General features: G+C 41.9%; 3 protein-coding genes across 3 annotated transcripts; all 3 read right to left on the bottom strand.

Annotated features, from left to right (window-relative positions):
- Positions 1-397: 397 nt before the first annotated feature.
- LOC117386444 (uncharacterized) lies at positions 398-5523 on the bottom strand. The gene is made up of 5 exons (XM_033983801.2): positions 5321-5523; positions 4569-4659; positions 2797-4488; positions 1572-1674; positions 398-504 (listed from the first exon to the last, which is right to left on the bottom strand). Exons 2-5 carry the CDS (start codon positions 4641-4643, stop codon positions 398-400), a joined length of 1977 nt encoding a protein of 658 aa, XP_033839692.2. The 5' UTR covers positions 4644-4659; positions 5321-5523.
- Positions 5524-13963: 8440 nt separating this feature from the next.
- Positions 13964-14768, bottom strand: LOC117386114 (homeobox protein HMX2-like). Its single transcript, XM_033983423.2, has 2 exons — positions 14593-14768; positions 13964-14459 (listed from the first exon to the last, which is right to left on the bottom strand). Exons 1-2 carry the CDS (start codon positions 14711-14713, stop codon positions 13975-13977), a joined length of 606 nt encoding a protein of 201 aa, XP_033839314.1. The 5' UTR covers positions 14714-14768; the 3' UTR covers positions 13964-13974.
- Positions 14769-15000: 232 nt separating this feature from the next.
- Positions 15001-17121, bottom strand: LOC129457094 (homeobox protein HMX1-like). Its single transcript, XM_055228960.1, has 3 exons — positions 16600-17121; positions 16147-16260; positions 15001-15594 (listed from the first exon to the last, which is right to left on the bottom strand). The coding sequence occupies exons 1-3, from the start codon at positions 16823-16825 to the stop codon at positions 15209-15211; spliced, it is 726 nt and encodes a 241-aa protein (XP_055084935.1). The 5' UTR covers positions 16826-17121; the 3' UTR covers positions 15001-15208.
- Between the last annotated feature and the right edge of the window lie 498 nt (positions 17122-17619).

Below are 17619 nucleotides of genomic sequence, written 5' to 3'. Positions count from 1 at the left end.
AAATAGGAATCCCATTCTAAGTATTTACAAAATGACTTCCGAGTTGGCAGAGAAGTACTTTAGAGACGGCTTTACAACTAACGAAATACTACGTTTACTTGAACATTCACATGGAATAACAGTGAGCAAACGCACCCTTGAACGCATTTTAAGCAAGAGGGGTCTATGGCGCAGAAAAAATAAAACGAATGTGGCTGAAGTGGCAGCTTTTATTGAGCAACAACTGGAGACATCTGGTCAGTACCATGGTTATCGATGGATGCACCAAAAATGCTGGGTAAACAATATTGTGACAGACAGAGAAACTGTCCGTATTTTACTTCGTTTATTGAACAGTGAAGGTGTTGATCTGCGGTCAAGAAACAGACTACGAAGACGGATATACCACAGCCGGGGCTCAAATTTTGTCTGGCATATAGATGGCTATGACAAACTCAAGCCATTTGGAATAGCGATCAGTGGGTGTATAGATGGTTTCTCTAGGAAGATCATTTGGCTTGAAGCCTATAAAACAAACAATGACCCAAAAATTATTGCTGGGTACTTCATGGATGCTGTAATCACTGCAAATGGCTGTCCTGCAAGAGTGAGGCTTGATTTGGGAACAGAAAATGGACATATTGCAGAGCTTCAGCACTTTTTGCATTACTCTGGAAATCACGCAGAAACAACCCCAGGTCCAGTAACCTTTGGTCCTAGCACGGGAAATCAGCGAATTGAACGATGGTGGCTCACCCTGCGAAGTCAGTGTGTTCAGTACTGGATGGAGCTGTTTGACAAACTTAAAGAAGATGGACATTTTTTGGACAACTTTCTGGATAAATCCTTGATCCAGTTCTGTTTCATGAAAACAATACAGGTAGGCTCTTTTCACTTTTTACACCTTCTGACATAAATATTTTAAAATTGGTCTACTTTAGTCCTGATGTAGACCTGATTTTAAATTGAATTAAATTAATTAATTAAATGAATTGCAAAAGGGTTGGACCCCACTGAGTTAGGGTAATGACCAATGTACTAAACATGCAATGATTACTTCTGTTTGTATTCTAGGAAGAACTTAATGAGGTCGTTTTGACTTGGAACAACCATCGCATCCGTGCAGTAAACAATGCAAGATCACCTTATGGAAGGCCTTCCATATTGTATGCTGTTCCACAACTATATGGTGGTCAAAATTATTTACATCCCATAACTATGGACAAGGTCTCACTCTGCCTTGAGGAGTGCAGCTTCAGAGATTTTCCTTGTGACGAAGATGTGTTTAATATCTGTGTGGACTTGATGTCTGAGCATAATTTGTCTTTTTCAATTGATGTGTATCAAACTATTGACCTATACATTCGTTTACGAGAGCTCATCAATGATGAGTTGCAACAGCAATGAACAAACATATAATTGATCATCAAAAACAGATTAATAATAAATAAACAGTGGCCAGAATAGTGCTCAAGGTCCACTGACTTGTTCAAGACGCCAGAAACTTTACTGGAGCTAAATTTATTCATTTATAAAAGTACGTAGGTGATAAACACAACAGTCCTCTTGTCTCTTCTGCCCTGTACACTCACTTGCAATGTGTGCACTGGCTACAAACTCACCACGACCTCCGTGAGTCATTCTGGACGAGCGGCACCTGTCCAGGTCTGATAAGGCGCGTAACAAGTCCACCATCTAGTGGTCACATTATGTCATGTTCCTGTTACACAAGACATCTTCAACTGAGTGCGTATTAACTCTACAATCACTGAAAGACAGGCCTTCGTTCAACTCTAGTCTCCATGTCAAAATTTGTCCAACATGGACTAATAGTATATATAAAGTATAAAAAGCAGCTTGGATTGGTATGCAAAACGTGATGCAAGGTATTGGAGTTGGATGATGAGCGCTCGTTCCAGTGCGCTACTTGCCCAGAGGCCTGGACAGGTGCCGCTCGTGTCCAGAATGACTCGCGGAGGTCATGCTGAGCTTGTAGCCAGTGGGCACATTGCCAGAATATGATTGTACAGAGCAGAGGAGACAAGAGGACTGTTGTGTTTATCACCTACGTATTTTTTATAAACAAATAGCTCTGAATTAAGCTCCAGTAAAGTTTCTGGCGTGTTGAACAAGTCAGTGGGCCGTGAGCGTAATTCTGACCCATGTTTTGTGCCATGAGCGCTGTACCGACCACTTGTGAGCGCTTGTCTTCCGTGGTCTCAGCGGAGCGCTAGTTTGGTCACAAGCCCCCCCTCGTGCACGTGGAAGGCAAAGACAATTTAATCAATAAAAATGAACCAGAAATAATACTTCAAACACAAACTATGTTTTATTTATGCTATCAAACATTCCATCTTCCAGAAAATAATTGTTCACATAAACAGAACCATTTCTGCTCTATATAAACAAACCAGTTGTTTAATACTTTAGCAAACACCAACTTCTGCCTCAACAGATAGATGAACAGTATCTTAACATTTTCAGATACTACTATGGCAAATAATAGTTTCAATTTAAGTGCAATATGTAAAATGTTGCAATAACAGTTCTAACAAGAATATTTAAAATAGTTGTATATGTAACATTGTGCCAATAACTACGCACATGAACCTTTTTGTTGATTTAGGATGAAAATCACACAATATCCATCACCCAAATATTGCTCTCCAGTATTTTGTTCATTTCATGCCGAAAATCTGGGTAACTCTCATAAGTAACTGGCAACTCCAAGTAACAACCACAAGTGTGAGCAACAGGTCTTCTCTGAAGGCCATTAATCATTGTGAATGAGACAGTGATGTCTTTTCCTGTAAATACATCAGACCCTGTGCAAAACCTAAGAAACCTGGAAAGATGAGGCATGTCACACTCTCGAAGATATGTGTTGACATACTTAACCATCTGTTTTTCAGAAGCATTTTGATTTGTTGGATAAGTGAGCGATTGCATAATTTTGCGTGATGTTGGCTGCAGTGCATCATAAGCTGCTGCTATACCCTTCAGCTCTGACTTCATCTCCACAAGCACAGTACTCCACTGCTCAATGACAAATGCAGGCTCCTGAATAAGTTTCTTGTGAGCAAGCTCTCTTATGATTTGCTCAATGTTGTTTGATGTTGGATGTCTGCGACAATTATGGAGATCTAGAACTTCTAATAACTCATTTTCATCAATACTTTCAAAATCTGAAAAGCAAGTTTGAAACATGACTCGCTCCGAGTGTGATACATACTTGAGAAAACTATCTAAAAGATCACTCTCCACATCTCCAAGAATAGCTTGCTCAAGAATAACAGGAGCAAGTTTTATTGGAAGTTGTTTTTCTTGTTTCCAGCCAAAAGCAATGATTCGACCTACACTTTCCCATTCCTCCTTTCCAAAGTCGTGTCGCAAGTATGGCACTTTGAAGTCACTTCCCATGGTGCACTGTTCATAAAAGTCTTGCCAGAACTCTGACAGCACATCCCTTACTACACCTCCATCATCTAAAGCCTTTTCAAGATTTCCATCAGGAAGAATTACTTTAAAGCGGACATTTTTCTTGTTCATCATCTCATCGTTACTGAACACTTGAATGAGCTCTTGAAGAATCTGGCCTCGATGAACCACAATGATGGTTTTGTTATTTTCAGGCATATTCAAAAAAATAGGCAACTCTTCCTCAATTAGTGGCAAGGTATCCTCAAGATTGGGGGCTTCCATTTCTAAGTGGTCCACAGAACGTACAGTCACAATACCGCTTTCATCCAAATCATTCAAATTAAGTGTGCTTTCTTGTCCTTCTAAATGAATGTCTAAACTCGAATTGCTTTCTAAAGGTTCAGTGTTGTAAAAAGTTGCAATATGAATAACATCCAAATTGTTTAGGCTCAAAACTGTAGAACTGCTTGATGCCTCATGTGGTACAACAGAGTGGCTGACCATATTGTCAGATTCAGCATTGCTCTCCTCAGGGTTTCCTTCTGTTACAATTTGTCTCTTTTTCGTTTTTAAGTAAAATCGCAAAACTGGCAACTTTGTCATCTCATACATTTCCTCAACTGTTATATGTTCAGGTAAAGGGGTTTCCTGAAAGTCAGTTAAATCCACTTCAAAATCACAGCTTTTGCCATGCACATTTTCTCCTCCAGGAAAAAACAACTCCAATGCTTTTTCAATTAGGTTAATCTTTGTACTCTTTTTAGGCACACTTTCCTTCCTTGTACCTCCACCATTTTTAGTGCGCATATGCACATATGTATTGTCTTTTTTTCTAAAATTTAACCACCCAAGCTCAACTTTTCTGTCACTCTTTCTTCTGATACTAGTTTTCCCATGTTCTTTTTGCACTCCTACTTTACCGTTTTGATTCTTGCTAAACTTTAATTTAAGTCTTTCAAAGAGTTTTGACTTTCGACTTGGTTCTTCTTGTCGTCTACAGTGTCCAAATACAGCTATTCGATCACCGTATGATGGTAGATAGTCCTTCAGTTCCTCATCACTCATCAGCTTTATTACAGTGGGATCAATCTATAAACAAAAAAAACCCCAAATGTGTCATTATTATTACTGGTCTGTATGGAGTCATAATACTAAAAGCAGTTTACTACCTTGTCTTGTTCCATTCGTTGTATAGCCTCTTCATCCACATGCCTGGATCTCAAATATTCTGCCAGCTCATCCATCTTCACATTTTTTCTGCTGTAATGAGGATAATAACATGTTCAATTAAAATGGTATCTATATAGTGTAAATGACTTTAAGATGTTTTGCAATTATTGAAAATATTAATATAATTGGCAACATTTTTATATAAAAAACAAATGCTTATTGTAAAACAAGGCATAAATAGGACAATAAGGAATTTATTGATATACATGATTGTTAGTTTGCACTATATGTAATGATTGTTAAATTACAACAATAAATATAACAATTCAAGGTAATTGTGAATTCATGTAAAGGTCATAATTAATACAATAACTTGAAGGTAATTCTAAATTTAAAATAAAATCTAATAAATGTTATAAGAATAAAGGTAAAGGTAATGTGACAACTTTAAGATCTAATTGTGTACTGTAAGGTAGGTTCACTTAGGGAAAAGTTTCAACAAAATTTGTAAACCATCAGTTTGAGAATCCCGTCTATTGCGAAAAGGTGTATTTACGAAAAAGACCATTTTGATTTAGCCCAGTAATGCGTTGCTGGGGTATCGTAGGTTTGCTGTAGTATAACATAGCTATGGTAACGTGGAATAATAGCGGTTCACTTTCAATACAGAATTGCATAAATACCAGCAAGACAACCAAACAAAAACGTTATTAACCGCAAAAAGATAAACTACTGAGTTCACATGACTTACCTGGGAAAATCGATGAAAACACTGTAAAACGTAACTGATATCTATAGCAAACAAATCGTGTGCGCCTTTCCCCGGAAACATATCATCTGTAAGGTTCCTACCCATATAAATATAGAACAATGACCCCATGTGGACGAGCTACAGCGTTACGAGTCACTAACGCACATATATACAAACACCGATGTGGATGTGAACAAAACAGTCAACAGTAAACAGTAAAGCGTGTTTCATTTATCTAACTTCAATTCAAAGCTAGTAAACCTATAGAGCTCTCAAATTAATCTACACTTCGTACTACATAGTACATTCCATTTTGGGAAAATTACCCTATATTTTATAAAGTACTTCATGAAACATAACTACTATAAATTGTCTTAAAAACTTTCTACTTGCCTTTACAATCCAGTTACGTTGTATGTGGATCTGGTTCAGAGAAGTTAGTTGGAACATCCCATGTGCATGTGCATGATGGATGGTGACGCTTGGGGGAATAATGAGGAGATTAAAAACTCGTAATTTCGAGTTTAAAAGTCGTAATTACGAGTTTTAAACTCGAAATTACGAGTTTTAAACTCGAAATTACGAGTTTTAAACTCGAAATTACGAGTTTTAAACTCGAAATTACGAGTTTTAAACTCGAAATTACGAGTTTTAAACTCGAAATTACGAGTTTTAAACTCATAATTACGACTTTTAAACTCGAAATTACGAGTTTTAAACTCATAATTACGAGTTTTAAACTCATAATTACGAGTTTTAAACTCATAATTACGAGTTTTAAACTCATAATTACGAGTTTAAAAGTCGTAATTACGAGTTTAAAACTCGTAATTTCGACTTTCTGTGGGGCTTTTTTTTTTTTTTTCATGGCGGAAACGGGCTTCCATAATGGTGCGTGGTCCTTTTAAATAAAGTTGAAAAAAATCATGTGTTGTAGCTCTAGTCTAATTGTGACATTACGTAACATGTGAAATACAGCAGAGTCACAGCAGCTGGTCCCACGTCTTGCTTCAGGGGCGTAGTTGTAACTCTGTTCTGCCAGTAGGGGGCCTTCAGACACAGCATCCCTGACACGCTGGCCCTTAGAGAGACGGTGAATGACCTTTGGCTTTATTTATGTCACAGTGGAGCTTTTCATCAGATGGGCTCTTTGTAATCCCCAGGCCCCTTTCACTTTACACAGGCACCGTGTCACTGCAGACCGCTCAAATCCACCGAACAAGACGATCAATAAGAAGTCTGAAAGGCCGAGGTGACCGCCGCCTCCCCCCTGCCCGCGCTCGGGTCCCTCTGCTCGCGCTGTCGTCTCTCTGCTCGCGCTAACGTCTCTCTGCTCGCGCTCACGTTACACTCGTAATGAAAGGGCTGTTGTTTCGGTTGTAAAGTGCAGCGTCAAAGCGACCTTCCAACAAAACCGCACTCTTCCTGGAGTTTAGGACATCACACGAGACATGGACGTCAATGCGGATAAAACTAAACAATAATATCGTTCATCGTGATAAAAAGAGTTCGTGAGACATTTTATATAATCGTCATAATCACGAACAAATATAATCGCCGACAAAGGGGCGTGTTGTCCGGTGTCCCAGGGTCTTAGGGGGCCCAGACTTGAACCTTCTTTTTTATTTTTTATTTTTTACTAGGGGCCCATGTGAGACTTATTGTCCCGGGCCTCCAAATTTCAGTCGACAGCTCTGCTCATCCATAATATTTTCTGTTAAAGTTATAATTATTCATATCCATAACAACTCATTATCGTGACATATAACTCCTGATCACTTCCTGTTTGGAGCGCGGCGGCTAGCAGGTTAGCGATGTCCATTTATATAAACAGTCTATATTCGTAATTTGTCTGGAAATTTGCAAATGTTCAGCCCTAACCTGTAAAGCGATCATTTAATTTCTTCAGGGAGCGTGTATCATTTTTTTTCTCTTCTTGCCTTCGGGGTCATTTTTTTGCATCCTTCTTTTTCCAGCTCTGTTCTTTTCATATTGTGGAACAACAAAACACTCTGCGCCTTACAGCTGTGAGACTTATATTGTTGCTCCGCTTAAGGGGAAACACATTTGCGGCGTATAGTCGTCATGAAACCGAATCACACTGAAGGATCAAGATACAACAATGGCGACGCTGTTTTGGAGTCGATCTGGGACGACTCGGGCTCTTTTTACTTATAAAGGTTTATAGAGGATTTAAGACGGGCTGATATGTGAATATAGACTGAGTGAGTGTGACGTCGGCTACAGCGAGAGTCCACGGAGCAGGAAGTGCGCCCATCATCACTTCCTGTTTGGAACGCGGCGGCTAGCAGGGTAGCTATGTCCATTTATATAAACAGTCTATGTATGTGAAGCAATTGATCATTTTTACTCTAGTTTTGTGGTTCTGGTTTTGCTAATGTGACACTGTTTACCGTGAGACATAGGCCTGTCACGATAACACATTTTGAAGCTTGATATATCGCGATAAACGATAATATTGAAACTACTTTAAGGCACTGACGCAAAAATAAAAACGGAAGATGATCCCAGTGGACCATTTTTAACTAGACGGCTCCATTAAAATGTCTGAGTTGCAGCAAATAAATAACAGAACAAACCAATAATTAGTCATAGAAGCAGGAGCGGCACCAGGGGGGGCTTGAGAGGGCACTGGTCTCCCCTAGAATGGCCAATGCTCCCCCAAAGATTTGTGCCTCATTTTCACAGGACACCCAATCTCAACTAAAATTGTGCACCTCTATTGAAGAACTTGGCCCCTCATAGCTCCTCCCACTAAAACTACGAGGCTCCGTCCCTGCGTCAAAGTCATTTTCACAACCTTTAACATCTCAAATTTTATCGTATTACAACAAAAAGTTCTGCAAATGTCCCACTTTTTACAAAAACAAAGCCGTCACCGTAAAAGTTGATCCTCAAAACCCATAGTTCCATCTTACAAACGTGTGATAAGTGCACATTATATCACATTACACTCTAACACCACTTTTAAGAAGCGTTTCCTAATTGTTTTGGTGAATGCTAATGAAGTGCTAATAGCGTTAGCTGGTGCTGGCGGTTAGCGTGGCTGCTGCGTTTGGCCTCGGGCTCGTCTAACTGTAATTGGTTGTAATTATAATACCATTTGAAGATGCACACAGAGGACTGCGGGCCAAACAGGCGCTCCACTGCAGTGTTAAAGTGAATTATGAGGCTTATTTAACAACAGTTGAGGTGTTCAGATCCAGTTACCAACAGGAGCTGCTCCGAGTGAGAGACGAGGAAAAGCCCGTCGCAGCTGTCAGGGCCGGAGTGGAGGACGACATTGGATTTGACACGTCAGGTCATCACAGCAGACATGAGCGTTTAGACGAGAACAACGGATTTAAACTCACTTTTTATACTAAACAGAAGAGGCTTATTACTATATACCAGCTGACACGCTAATTATGAAGCTAATTATGAGACCTCAGTGTTAATATAAAACAATAGAAGGTCAGTTTAAACAAAATGAACCTTCTGACCTGTCGGGAAGTAACTATTTATTTTCTAACTTGTTTTGTTTTCATCTGTTAATGTCCAGTGTAAATATTGTTTGTTATTTCAAATATAAAGTCACAGGTGGTGAAAAAAATGGCCCATTTTCCAGATAAAATATAAAAATCGTCTGAATAGTTTTGTTCTTTTATTTCAGTCTTGTGTCGTTGGTTTTGGTGGTGTTTTTGTGCCTCCTTCACTTTCATTATAATCACATTTTCTGATCGCTCCTCAGTGACGATAAAATGATTTCCAGATCATTTGTGATTTGGCCTTTTCTGAAGTAAAATGTGAGATTTGTACAGTTCAAACTGAAATGAGGTCATTTCAGTTTCCCGTTAAAGAGCCGTCTGGGGCAGGTGGAGGCGAGTGGGGGGGCACAGGGGGGTGGAGGCGTGTGGGGGGGCCACAGGGGGGTGGAGGCGAGTGGGGGTGTGAATGTTGGAGCATATGTATATTTGGGGGGGAGGTGTGTATTTACAGAAATGAGCTGGATTTGAACAGTCCTGTTACACACATGTACAGGCACATACACAAACATTCACACACACACACACACACACCCCAGTGCCACACACACACACCCCCACACCCCAGTGCCCCTCACACACCTACACCTAATAATAGAAAAACAACAAAAATGTTTCTACACAAACATGGACAGGATTTGGTTATAATGGAAGTGTGTGGGAAAAGACGCTACTTTACAAATGACACACACACACACACACACACACATGTCACTATCAAAGTTAATAATCTTTAACAGACTTTTTATGGGAAATGTTTTATTTTATGAGATTTGTTTAAAAGTGTCTGATTCTGTTTACCGTTCAGGCCATAGAAAAGTTAAAATCACATATGTTTATTTGATCAGATTTTGTATTTTTGGTCGGAACTGAAGTGGATTAACCGAAACAGAAAAAAAAAAAAAATAGATGTACTCTCATTTTTACAGGACAAGGACAGTAGCCGTAGGATTTATATATATATTTTTTTAAATGTCATGAGGATGATTATGATTTAATTCAAGACCATTTGAAAAGTACTCAGAAAAAAGTCATGTGATTTGTTTTCATCATCTGTACTTCTACTTTCAAAGCTAGTTTTATTGTGGATTATTGTCTATAGTGGGTATTATTTTTTTTAATCTTTGTATGTTCAGGATACAGAATGTTTTACACTTTTTACGTTTTAAATTCATTTTCCAGGAGCCGCTCTTCTGATGTGCTCTCGGTTAGGACTCGTTGCTTTTGTGGCGTATTTTTCGCAGTACCTTCAGCGTTCCGCAGTACCTTCAGTGTTCCGCAGTACCTTCAGTGTTCCGCAGTACCTTCAGTGTCCCGCAGTACCTTCAGTGTCCCGCAGTACCTTCAGTGTCCCGCAGTACCTTCAGTGTTCCGCAGTACCTTCAGGCTCGAATTCATGTCCCGTTGAATCCTCTTTTTGATTTAAACACAGAACAAAACGCATGAATCCTCTTCCTCCTCCAGCCACAAACACAATCACACGTAATGTACCTGTCGACACCTGAACCCGTTACCCTTTAGCTCTTTGGCAGACGCTCAACGACTACACCACTGCTCCCACTTGAACTGTAGGATATGAGTTTCCGTGTACGTGTCGTTGGTACAGTACAGTGACCTGAATCAGAACCAGAGATGCTCAGAGCCCACCCCGCTGACCCCCTGTCCCGTCCACAGCTCAGAATAACTCCTGTCTCTGTAGAAATGTTGGTTTTTTTTGTTGTTTGTATTAAAGTACGTGCCCTGGCGTCATCGATAGCTGTAAATGAGCGCATATGGACGCAGGGCCCGGGGCGTTGTTTTGATCAGGTCTAATGGATTTCTCTGGGCCTCTTGACAGACTGCGGGGGCGCGGGGCCGGACCGGTCATCTGAACCCTGCGGTCGGACGGCAGAGACGAGTGGGACAGAGTCAGGAAGTCTGGAGACGGTAAGCTCCACCCGACCCCATCACTGCAGAGCGCACAGCAAGAGCACACGCAAAACAATGTGATCTGATGGGACTGGGGCGTTCAGTTCAGAGCAGAGTTTGGAGAAATAAAAAATAAATAAATAAAATAAAAAAAAAAATAAATATACAAATAATAATAATAAATAAAATAATAATAAATCAACTAATAATAATAATAAATAAAATAATAAATAAAATAAAATATATATTAATATTAAATAATAATCTAATTGGGGGGTTTTTGTTTAGTTTTTTTGGATTTTTTTTTTTTTTTTAATTATTATTTTTGTATATCAGCGTGCATACTCACACCTTTCTAAAATATATTTGTATTTTTGTCCTTGTGAAGCCATAAAAGTAGAACAATAACTAGTTTTGCTCAAAGGTAAAGCTGCATCAGAACCAAAAGGATTCAGAACGATGAAAATGTAGGGCCGTTGTCATAGCGATTAACAATTTAAAACCAAATATTATATCTTGAATGAGAAAAAATGACTGTGCGTCGTCAGATATTTGAAAGTTTATTGAAGAAAATTATTTAATTAATTAAAATATGAGACGGTGTAATCCCTCGTTTGTGCTGGAGTGGTCCAGTGTACAGAAGGTTTCAGAGATCAAAAAGTGTCAGCTGTCAATTGAAATGGCTGAAACTTTCCTCTGAAGAAAAAAAAACAAAAAAACTCTGAAACCTTCTCTACACAAGCATAAAAATCTATATGATGACAGTATTTTTTTTTTTTTTGCTTTCCTGACTGCTACAAAACACACTCTTTGTAATTCAGTCACGTTAAATCCCAGTGAAATTATTTGTCCTTTTTAAAAAAACTGCTAATTGAAGCTGAAACGTCTAAATGACTCCCTCTGAAACCTTCTCCTCCAGTCTGCGTGTACAAGACAAATACTGCTGCAAAACACACACTCAAAACTATTTCTAATTCATTCACATTAAAACCCAGTGGAAATATTTGACCATGTAAAAAAAGTGCTAAGTGAACCTGAAACATCTAAATAACTACCTCTGAAACTTTCTCTATAAAAGCATAAAATCTATATGACGACAGTTTTTTTGTTGTTGTTTTTTTTGCGTTGCTGACTGCTACAAAACACACACACTTAATTATATTTTTAATTCATTCACATTAAAACCCAGTGGAAATATTTGACCTTGTAAAAAAGTGGTAATTGAAGCTGAAACGTCTAAATGACTCCCTCTGAAACTTTCTCTATGGAAGTATAAAATATATGACGACAGGTTTTTTTTTTTTGGTTTTTTTTGCGTTGCTGAATGCTACAAACACACTTTTTGTAATTCATTCACATTAAATCCCACTGGAATTATCTGACCTCGTAACAAACTGCTAATTGAAGCTGAAACGTCTAAATGACTCCCTCTGAAACCTTCTGTCTCGTGTATATAAACTGTTTGCTTGTATAAAGTTGTTTTTTTGCGTTGCTGATCTGCTACAAAACACACACTTTTTCTAATTCATTCACATTAAATGATTTGACCTGGTAACAAGCTAATTATGAAAGTAAACACCATGTGCACGAGGATTTGATTGGTCGGTGTTGATCGGTTCTTGAGCAGACGACGCAGTATTTACACGTAGCATTAGCATTAGCATTAGCAGTGATCATGAGTTAGTGCAGGGGTGTTAGCAGCTCAGGGCCTTGTGCTGTTGACCTGTGAACCCAGAGACAGGACACAGAGGCTCTAGTGACCCAGAAACCTTTGACCTTATTCAGCCCCGCCCACTTTTGTCTCCAAACGCTCCTAATCCCCCCCATTCTGATGGAGAATCTGTTTTGCAGGTAAAATCTGATCTAAAGTTTCTGTGGAGGCTTTAAACGCCTCTGTCTCTATAGAACGTTTTTACTGTCCAGATCAGCAGCTCCATGTAAAATAATACGGCCTGAGAGACGGCGGCGGCGCCCACGGAAACTTCCGGAATAAGGTGAATCGCCTCAGTGTGACACGAGCGGCTCCCACACTCGGCTCTGTCCCTGAGTCTGTGGGACGTCCGGGAGCTGGAAGGTTCATCTGCAGAGAGCCCACACTTAAAGGACCAGACTCACACGTCCCTTTAAAGGACCAGACTCGCACGTCCCTTTAAAGGACCAGACTCGCGCGTCCCTTTAAAGGACCAGACTCGCGCGTCCCTTTAAAGACCAGACTCCCTTTAAGAACCACAGAATCCATGTGTATCACTTCTTTTGCCTCAGTGGCTGTGCTAAAGTTTCTTCAGGTTAAGTTTGGTGTTAGACCTGGTTTTAGCTTTAAGGACATTTAAACTCCGTCTACACCAGAATAAAACGATGAGGATTAGCTGAACTGCCCCGAAACATCACAACCAGACTCCAAAATAATAAGATCGACCAAAACTGTGCCACAAACATGACGACCATATTTGTGTTTTACTGAACCACATGATCTGTACTGTGTGTGTGTGTGTGTGTGTGTACATATTTAGAGCGTTAACATTAACCTGCGATGGATCCGTGTGTGTGACACTTTACAGTTTGTGACTCTGAGCTCAAACAGTTTCACTCAGTGTTTCAGAGGAAACAAATATAACATTTTGGATGTTTTTTTGGTTTTTATTTAGACCTGTTACAGTTTTGTACTTCAGCCTGAAGGATTTTAAGTTGTGTGTGTGTCTGTGTGTTTTTTGCATCGCACCTGCATGTGTGTGTGTGTGTGTGTGTGTGTTTTCCCTGTTACACCATTTTAAACACATCCATAGATAAACTTTAAACATATTAAATCCTCAGTTTCATGACTCTTTCCTTTTAAACAGGATTTTAAACTTTAAACTCTTTTTAAATGTAATTCACAAACAAATGCTGTCAATTATTTTATTACAAAACGGGTCATGACTCACTGTTTACACTTTAAACGCTTAAAAAAAAGAAAAAAAGGAAACAAAACAAAACATGAAGATGAGGAACAACGAGAAGAGAAAACCTGAACCTCCGCGCGCCCGGATACATTCAATAATAATAATAATAATTATAATAATAATAATAATAGTATTACTTAGTTGTCAAAGTGGCACATGCATGTTGTTGTTGTTGTTGTTGTTGTTGTTGTTGTTGTCAAAGGCCTTAAGGCGCTGCACATGTCCCTCGGCCCGTCCCGTCTCCTGCTTTAGGCCTGTTCTGTTATAGATCCGTGTCCACGAGCCCGTAGCACGCTCCTCCGTGGGTAAAGTACACGTAGGGCGCAGCGCAGTGTCCCGGGTAGGTCACGGGGAAAGGCACCGGCAGCAGGCACCCGCCGAGCGCGCGACTGTCCTTGTACGTCTGTGCGTGCGCGTGCTTGTCCTCCAGGTCCGAGGAAATCTGTCTCTTGAGTTTGTTCCGTCGGTTTTGGAACCAGATCTTGACCTGAGTCTCTGTGAGCTGCAGGGAGCTCGCGAGGCACGCGCGCTCCGAGCTGCTCAGGTACCGCTTCAGGTCAAAGGTCGCCTCGAGCTGAAAGATCTGCCGCTTGGAGAAGATGGTGCGGGTCTTCTTCTTCACCGGAGCTTTGGGCTCCACCGCGGCCCGCGGGCCCCCGGGCCTCTCTGTCCCGGGCCTCTCTGTCCCGGGCCTCTCTGTCCCGGGCCTCTCTGTCCCGGGCCTCGGGGCGGTGCTCTCCGTCTCTGCTGCGTTTGGACAGATGATAAACAGGACTTTATGTCGTGAACCTCTTTGTAAAGTCAATTCTTAACACTTCAGCACAAGTTTTTGAAACTGGAAAAATAAATAAATGAATTAAAAAATAAGTTGAAGAGTCACCTCTGTGATTGGCGCGGTCGTGTCCCGGGACGTCCTGCTCTGGCTCCACATGTTTCCTCTGTTTCAGGTTGAGGATGTGGTCTATGGTGAACGTGAGCTCTTTGCTCATGTTCCCGGGCATCGCACCTGCGTCACTCCCCAAACTCCGAGCCCCAAACTCCGAGCTGTCCGCGCGCTGCACGCACCATGGCGCCCGGTGCGTGACTCCAGAGGCGCACTGCGCGCGCTCCAAACACCACTGCTCCTCGGGCTTTGATTGGTGGGGCTGGGGGCAGATGAGGGCGGGATGTGGCTCACGGCTCGTGTCAGAGGCATTTTGCTCCTGAACGTGCTCGTGACGTCACAGTCACGCCTGGTTTTGGCTCCACAGATTCACATTCACAGTTTAGTCACGGAGGACACAAGGTTTGTGCACACGTTTTATTTCCACATCAGTGTACAAAAGTGGATACTTAAATTAAATTTGTCTGGGCTATTTCTATCTCCCAACATCCTAATAAAATGTTCACAAACGTCCCAAAGTTTAACAGCCACAGAGTCTTAAACATCTGAAAATAGAGCTCTACCTGTGAAAAGGACGCACTTAGAAAAACATATACATCTGTGACTCTGTCCTTCAGAGCAGCCGTGGAGTGATGTAGGACAGTGGGGAGGTGAAGGGGTTGGTCAGGGGGTAGTGCAGGAGGCTGGAGAAGGCCAGTCCAGCGGCGGACAGTGAGGGGCTGTTGTCATGGTACAGGACCGGGACCCTGATGACCCTCTGAGAGAGGGACGCTGTGGCACTGGCCTCCATGTCCGCGGCCATCTGCCTCTTCCACTTGTTCCTTCTGTTTTGGAACCAGATCTTGACCTGTGTCTCTGTGAGCTGCAGGGTGGCGGCCAGTCCGGCCCGCTCCGACCCGCTCAGGTACCTCTTCAGGTCAAAGGTCGACTCCAGCTGGAACACCTGACTGCGGCTGAACACTGTGCGGGTCTTCTTCTTCCTCTCCAGCTTCACTCCAGCTACAAGACAAAGACGACAGCATCAGTGTGTGTGTGTGTCCGGGTGTGTGTGTGTCTGTCGGGGTGTGTGTGTCTGTGTGTGTGTGTCATGTTGTCATGTTTTATCCTGCGTCATGGATGAGGAGACATGTTCACTGTTTATTTTCTTTGCTCTATTCAAACCTGTCGACCAGGAAGTGAAACTGCATTTCACTGTTGGCAGCGTTAAATTTAACTCATTTCAACTGATCCAGATGAATAATAAGACAAACAGGTCCTGGAGTTGCATAATCTGTAAATGTGTTTGTATGAAGAGCCTCATGAAGAGACACTTCAGAGAGAAAGTGTGAGACTGAAGCCCACGGGCCCCACACTGTCAGATCAGTGTCAGTGTGTGTGTGTGTGTGTGTTATGTGTGTGTTATGTGTGTGTGATGTATTTATGAAACTCACGGGTAAAGACTCGTCTGAGACAGAATCTACTTTAACTCTGGAGCAGAGTCTGAATGTTGTTTGCTCGGAGAGAAAAGTGCCTGACTCTTATTTCGTGAGTCCCGTGTGTGTGTCCTCTTACCTGTCCTGTCCTCCTCTGTGTCCTCTCGGTCTCCTTTCTCCTCTGGACTGTCGCTGTCCTCCGTGTGTCCCGCGCTGGGACTCGTCCCGTCCTCACTGTCCTGGTACAGCGGACCTGCGGCGGGACAGAGAGACAGTGAGAATGTGGAGAGTCGATCAGAGGCGACATCTCTCGGATCGGCTCATGGTCGGAGTTTTACGCACGACCAGGCAGCGCTGAAGCTGAAGCTGAAGCTGAAGCTGCGCACCGTGGACGCGCTACTTTCACTCGTGGCTTTACGCACTAAAGTCTGGCTCTACTGCGCATCTGTGTTTCATGTTTTAAAATCAAAAATTATTTCGTTTGTTTTGTTGAAGTTGCTGCGTCTTAATCCAGATTATCCAAAGAAAATAAAGTCAAACCTAAACTCAGATCAATCAGGCCGCTTCAAAAACAAACTCAGATGTTTCTTACTTGTTTCTCGTGCGCGGGCTGAGGTCTGGAGCAGCTCTCGTTCCTCCAGACCGTTCGTGTCGTTCTCCGGGATGTCTCGTGCTCTGTGCTCCTCGTACGTGCGCCCCGCGCGCTCCGGACGCTCCTCGCGCTTTTCAGAGGAAGAACCCAACAAATGCTCAATAAAAAACGACGTTGCTTTTGGTGAAGGACCGAGCCTCGCCCTCGACACCACGTGCTCCAGCATCCTGAGTGTCCAGTGTCCAGTTTACACAGATCTGACCTTTAAAACACAGTAATCCAGTGAACGCGTCCTGTTTGAGCCGGGTGCCCGCTCCTCTGCGTGAACCATCCCGCCGCCCGCTGCGCCACAGCCCCACGTCCCTAATCCACACAGCGCGAGGTGGGTCCAAGTGCAGCAGAGATTTACAGGAGAAACTGACCGTGGTCTCGTCCCGAGCGGCTCTTGTAGCGCGGCTCTTGTAGCGCGGCTCTTGTAGCGCGGCTCTTGTAGCGCGGCTCTTGTAGCGCGGCTCCTGTCCGCGGGACAGAGATGCTGTATGTAGGTCAAACGCTCTGTCCTGAGGGCTGCGGGTGGAGGCGCTGCGGGTGGAGGCGCTGCGCACAGACCCGCCTCTCGGACACGTCTGTGTCTGTGGAGCTTCTGCTGCAGCTTTTAAACTAATATGTGGTGAAAATAAGAATATTTCTATAATAATAACACAGCACGTGCTCTGTCTGTTATTATCTCTATAGAACTGAACACACTCACACCTGTGCCATAGAAACACACTTAAAGCCCCAACATGTAACATTTCAGCCCAAAATACACTACACTTATTATTTATTTTTATATTTTTGTCAGTTTAAATAGTTTTGTTTTTTTGTTTTTTCAAAGTTTTTTTTGTTTTGTTTCGCTGGAATCATGCACGTGACCTGCAGCCTCCAGAAAATGACACAATGTTGCTATATGTGTGTGTGTGTGTGTGTGTGTGTGTATATATGTATATATGTATATATATATATATATATATATATATA

The sequence above is a fragment of the Periophthalmus magnuspinnatus genome, chromosome 18 (genome assembly GCF_009829125.3).
Source record: "Periophthalmus magnuspinnatus isolate fPerMag1 chromosome 18, fPerMag1.2.pri, whole genome shotgun sequence".
NCBI classification, from domain to species: domain Eukaryota; kingdom Metazoa; phylum Chordata; class Actinopteri; order Gobiiformes; family Gobiidae; genus Periophthalmus; species Periophthalmus magnuspinnatus.
Note: the sequence above shows the minus strand (reverse complement) of the source record. Positions and strands in the feature narration are given on the sequence as shown.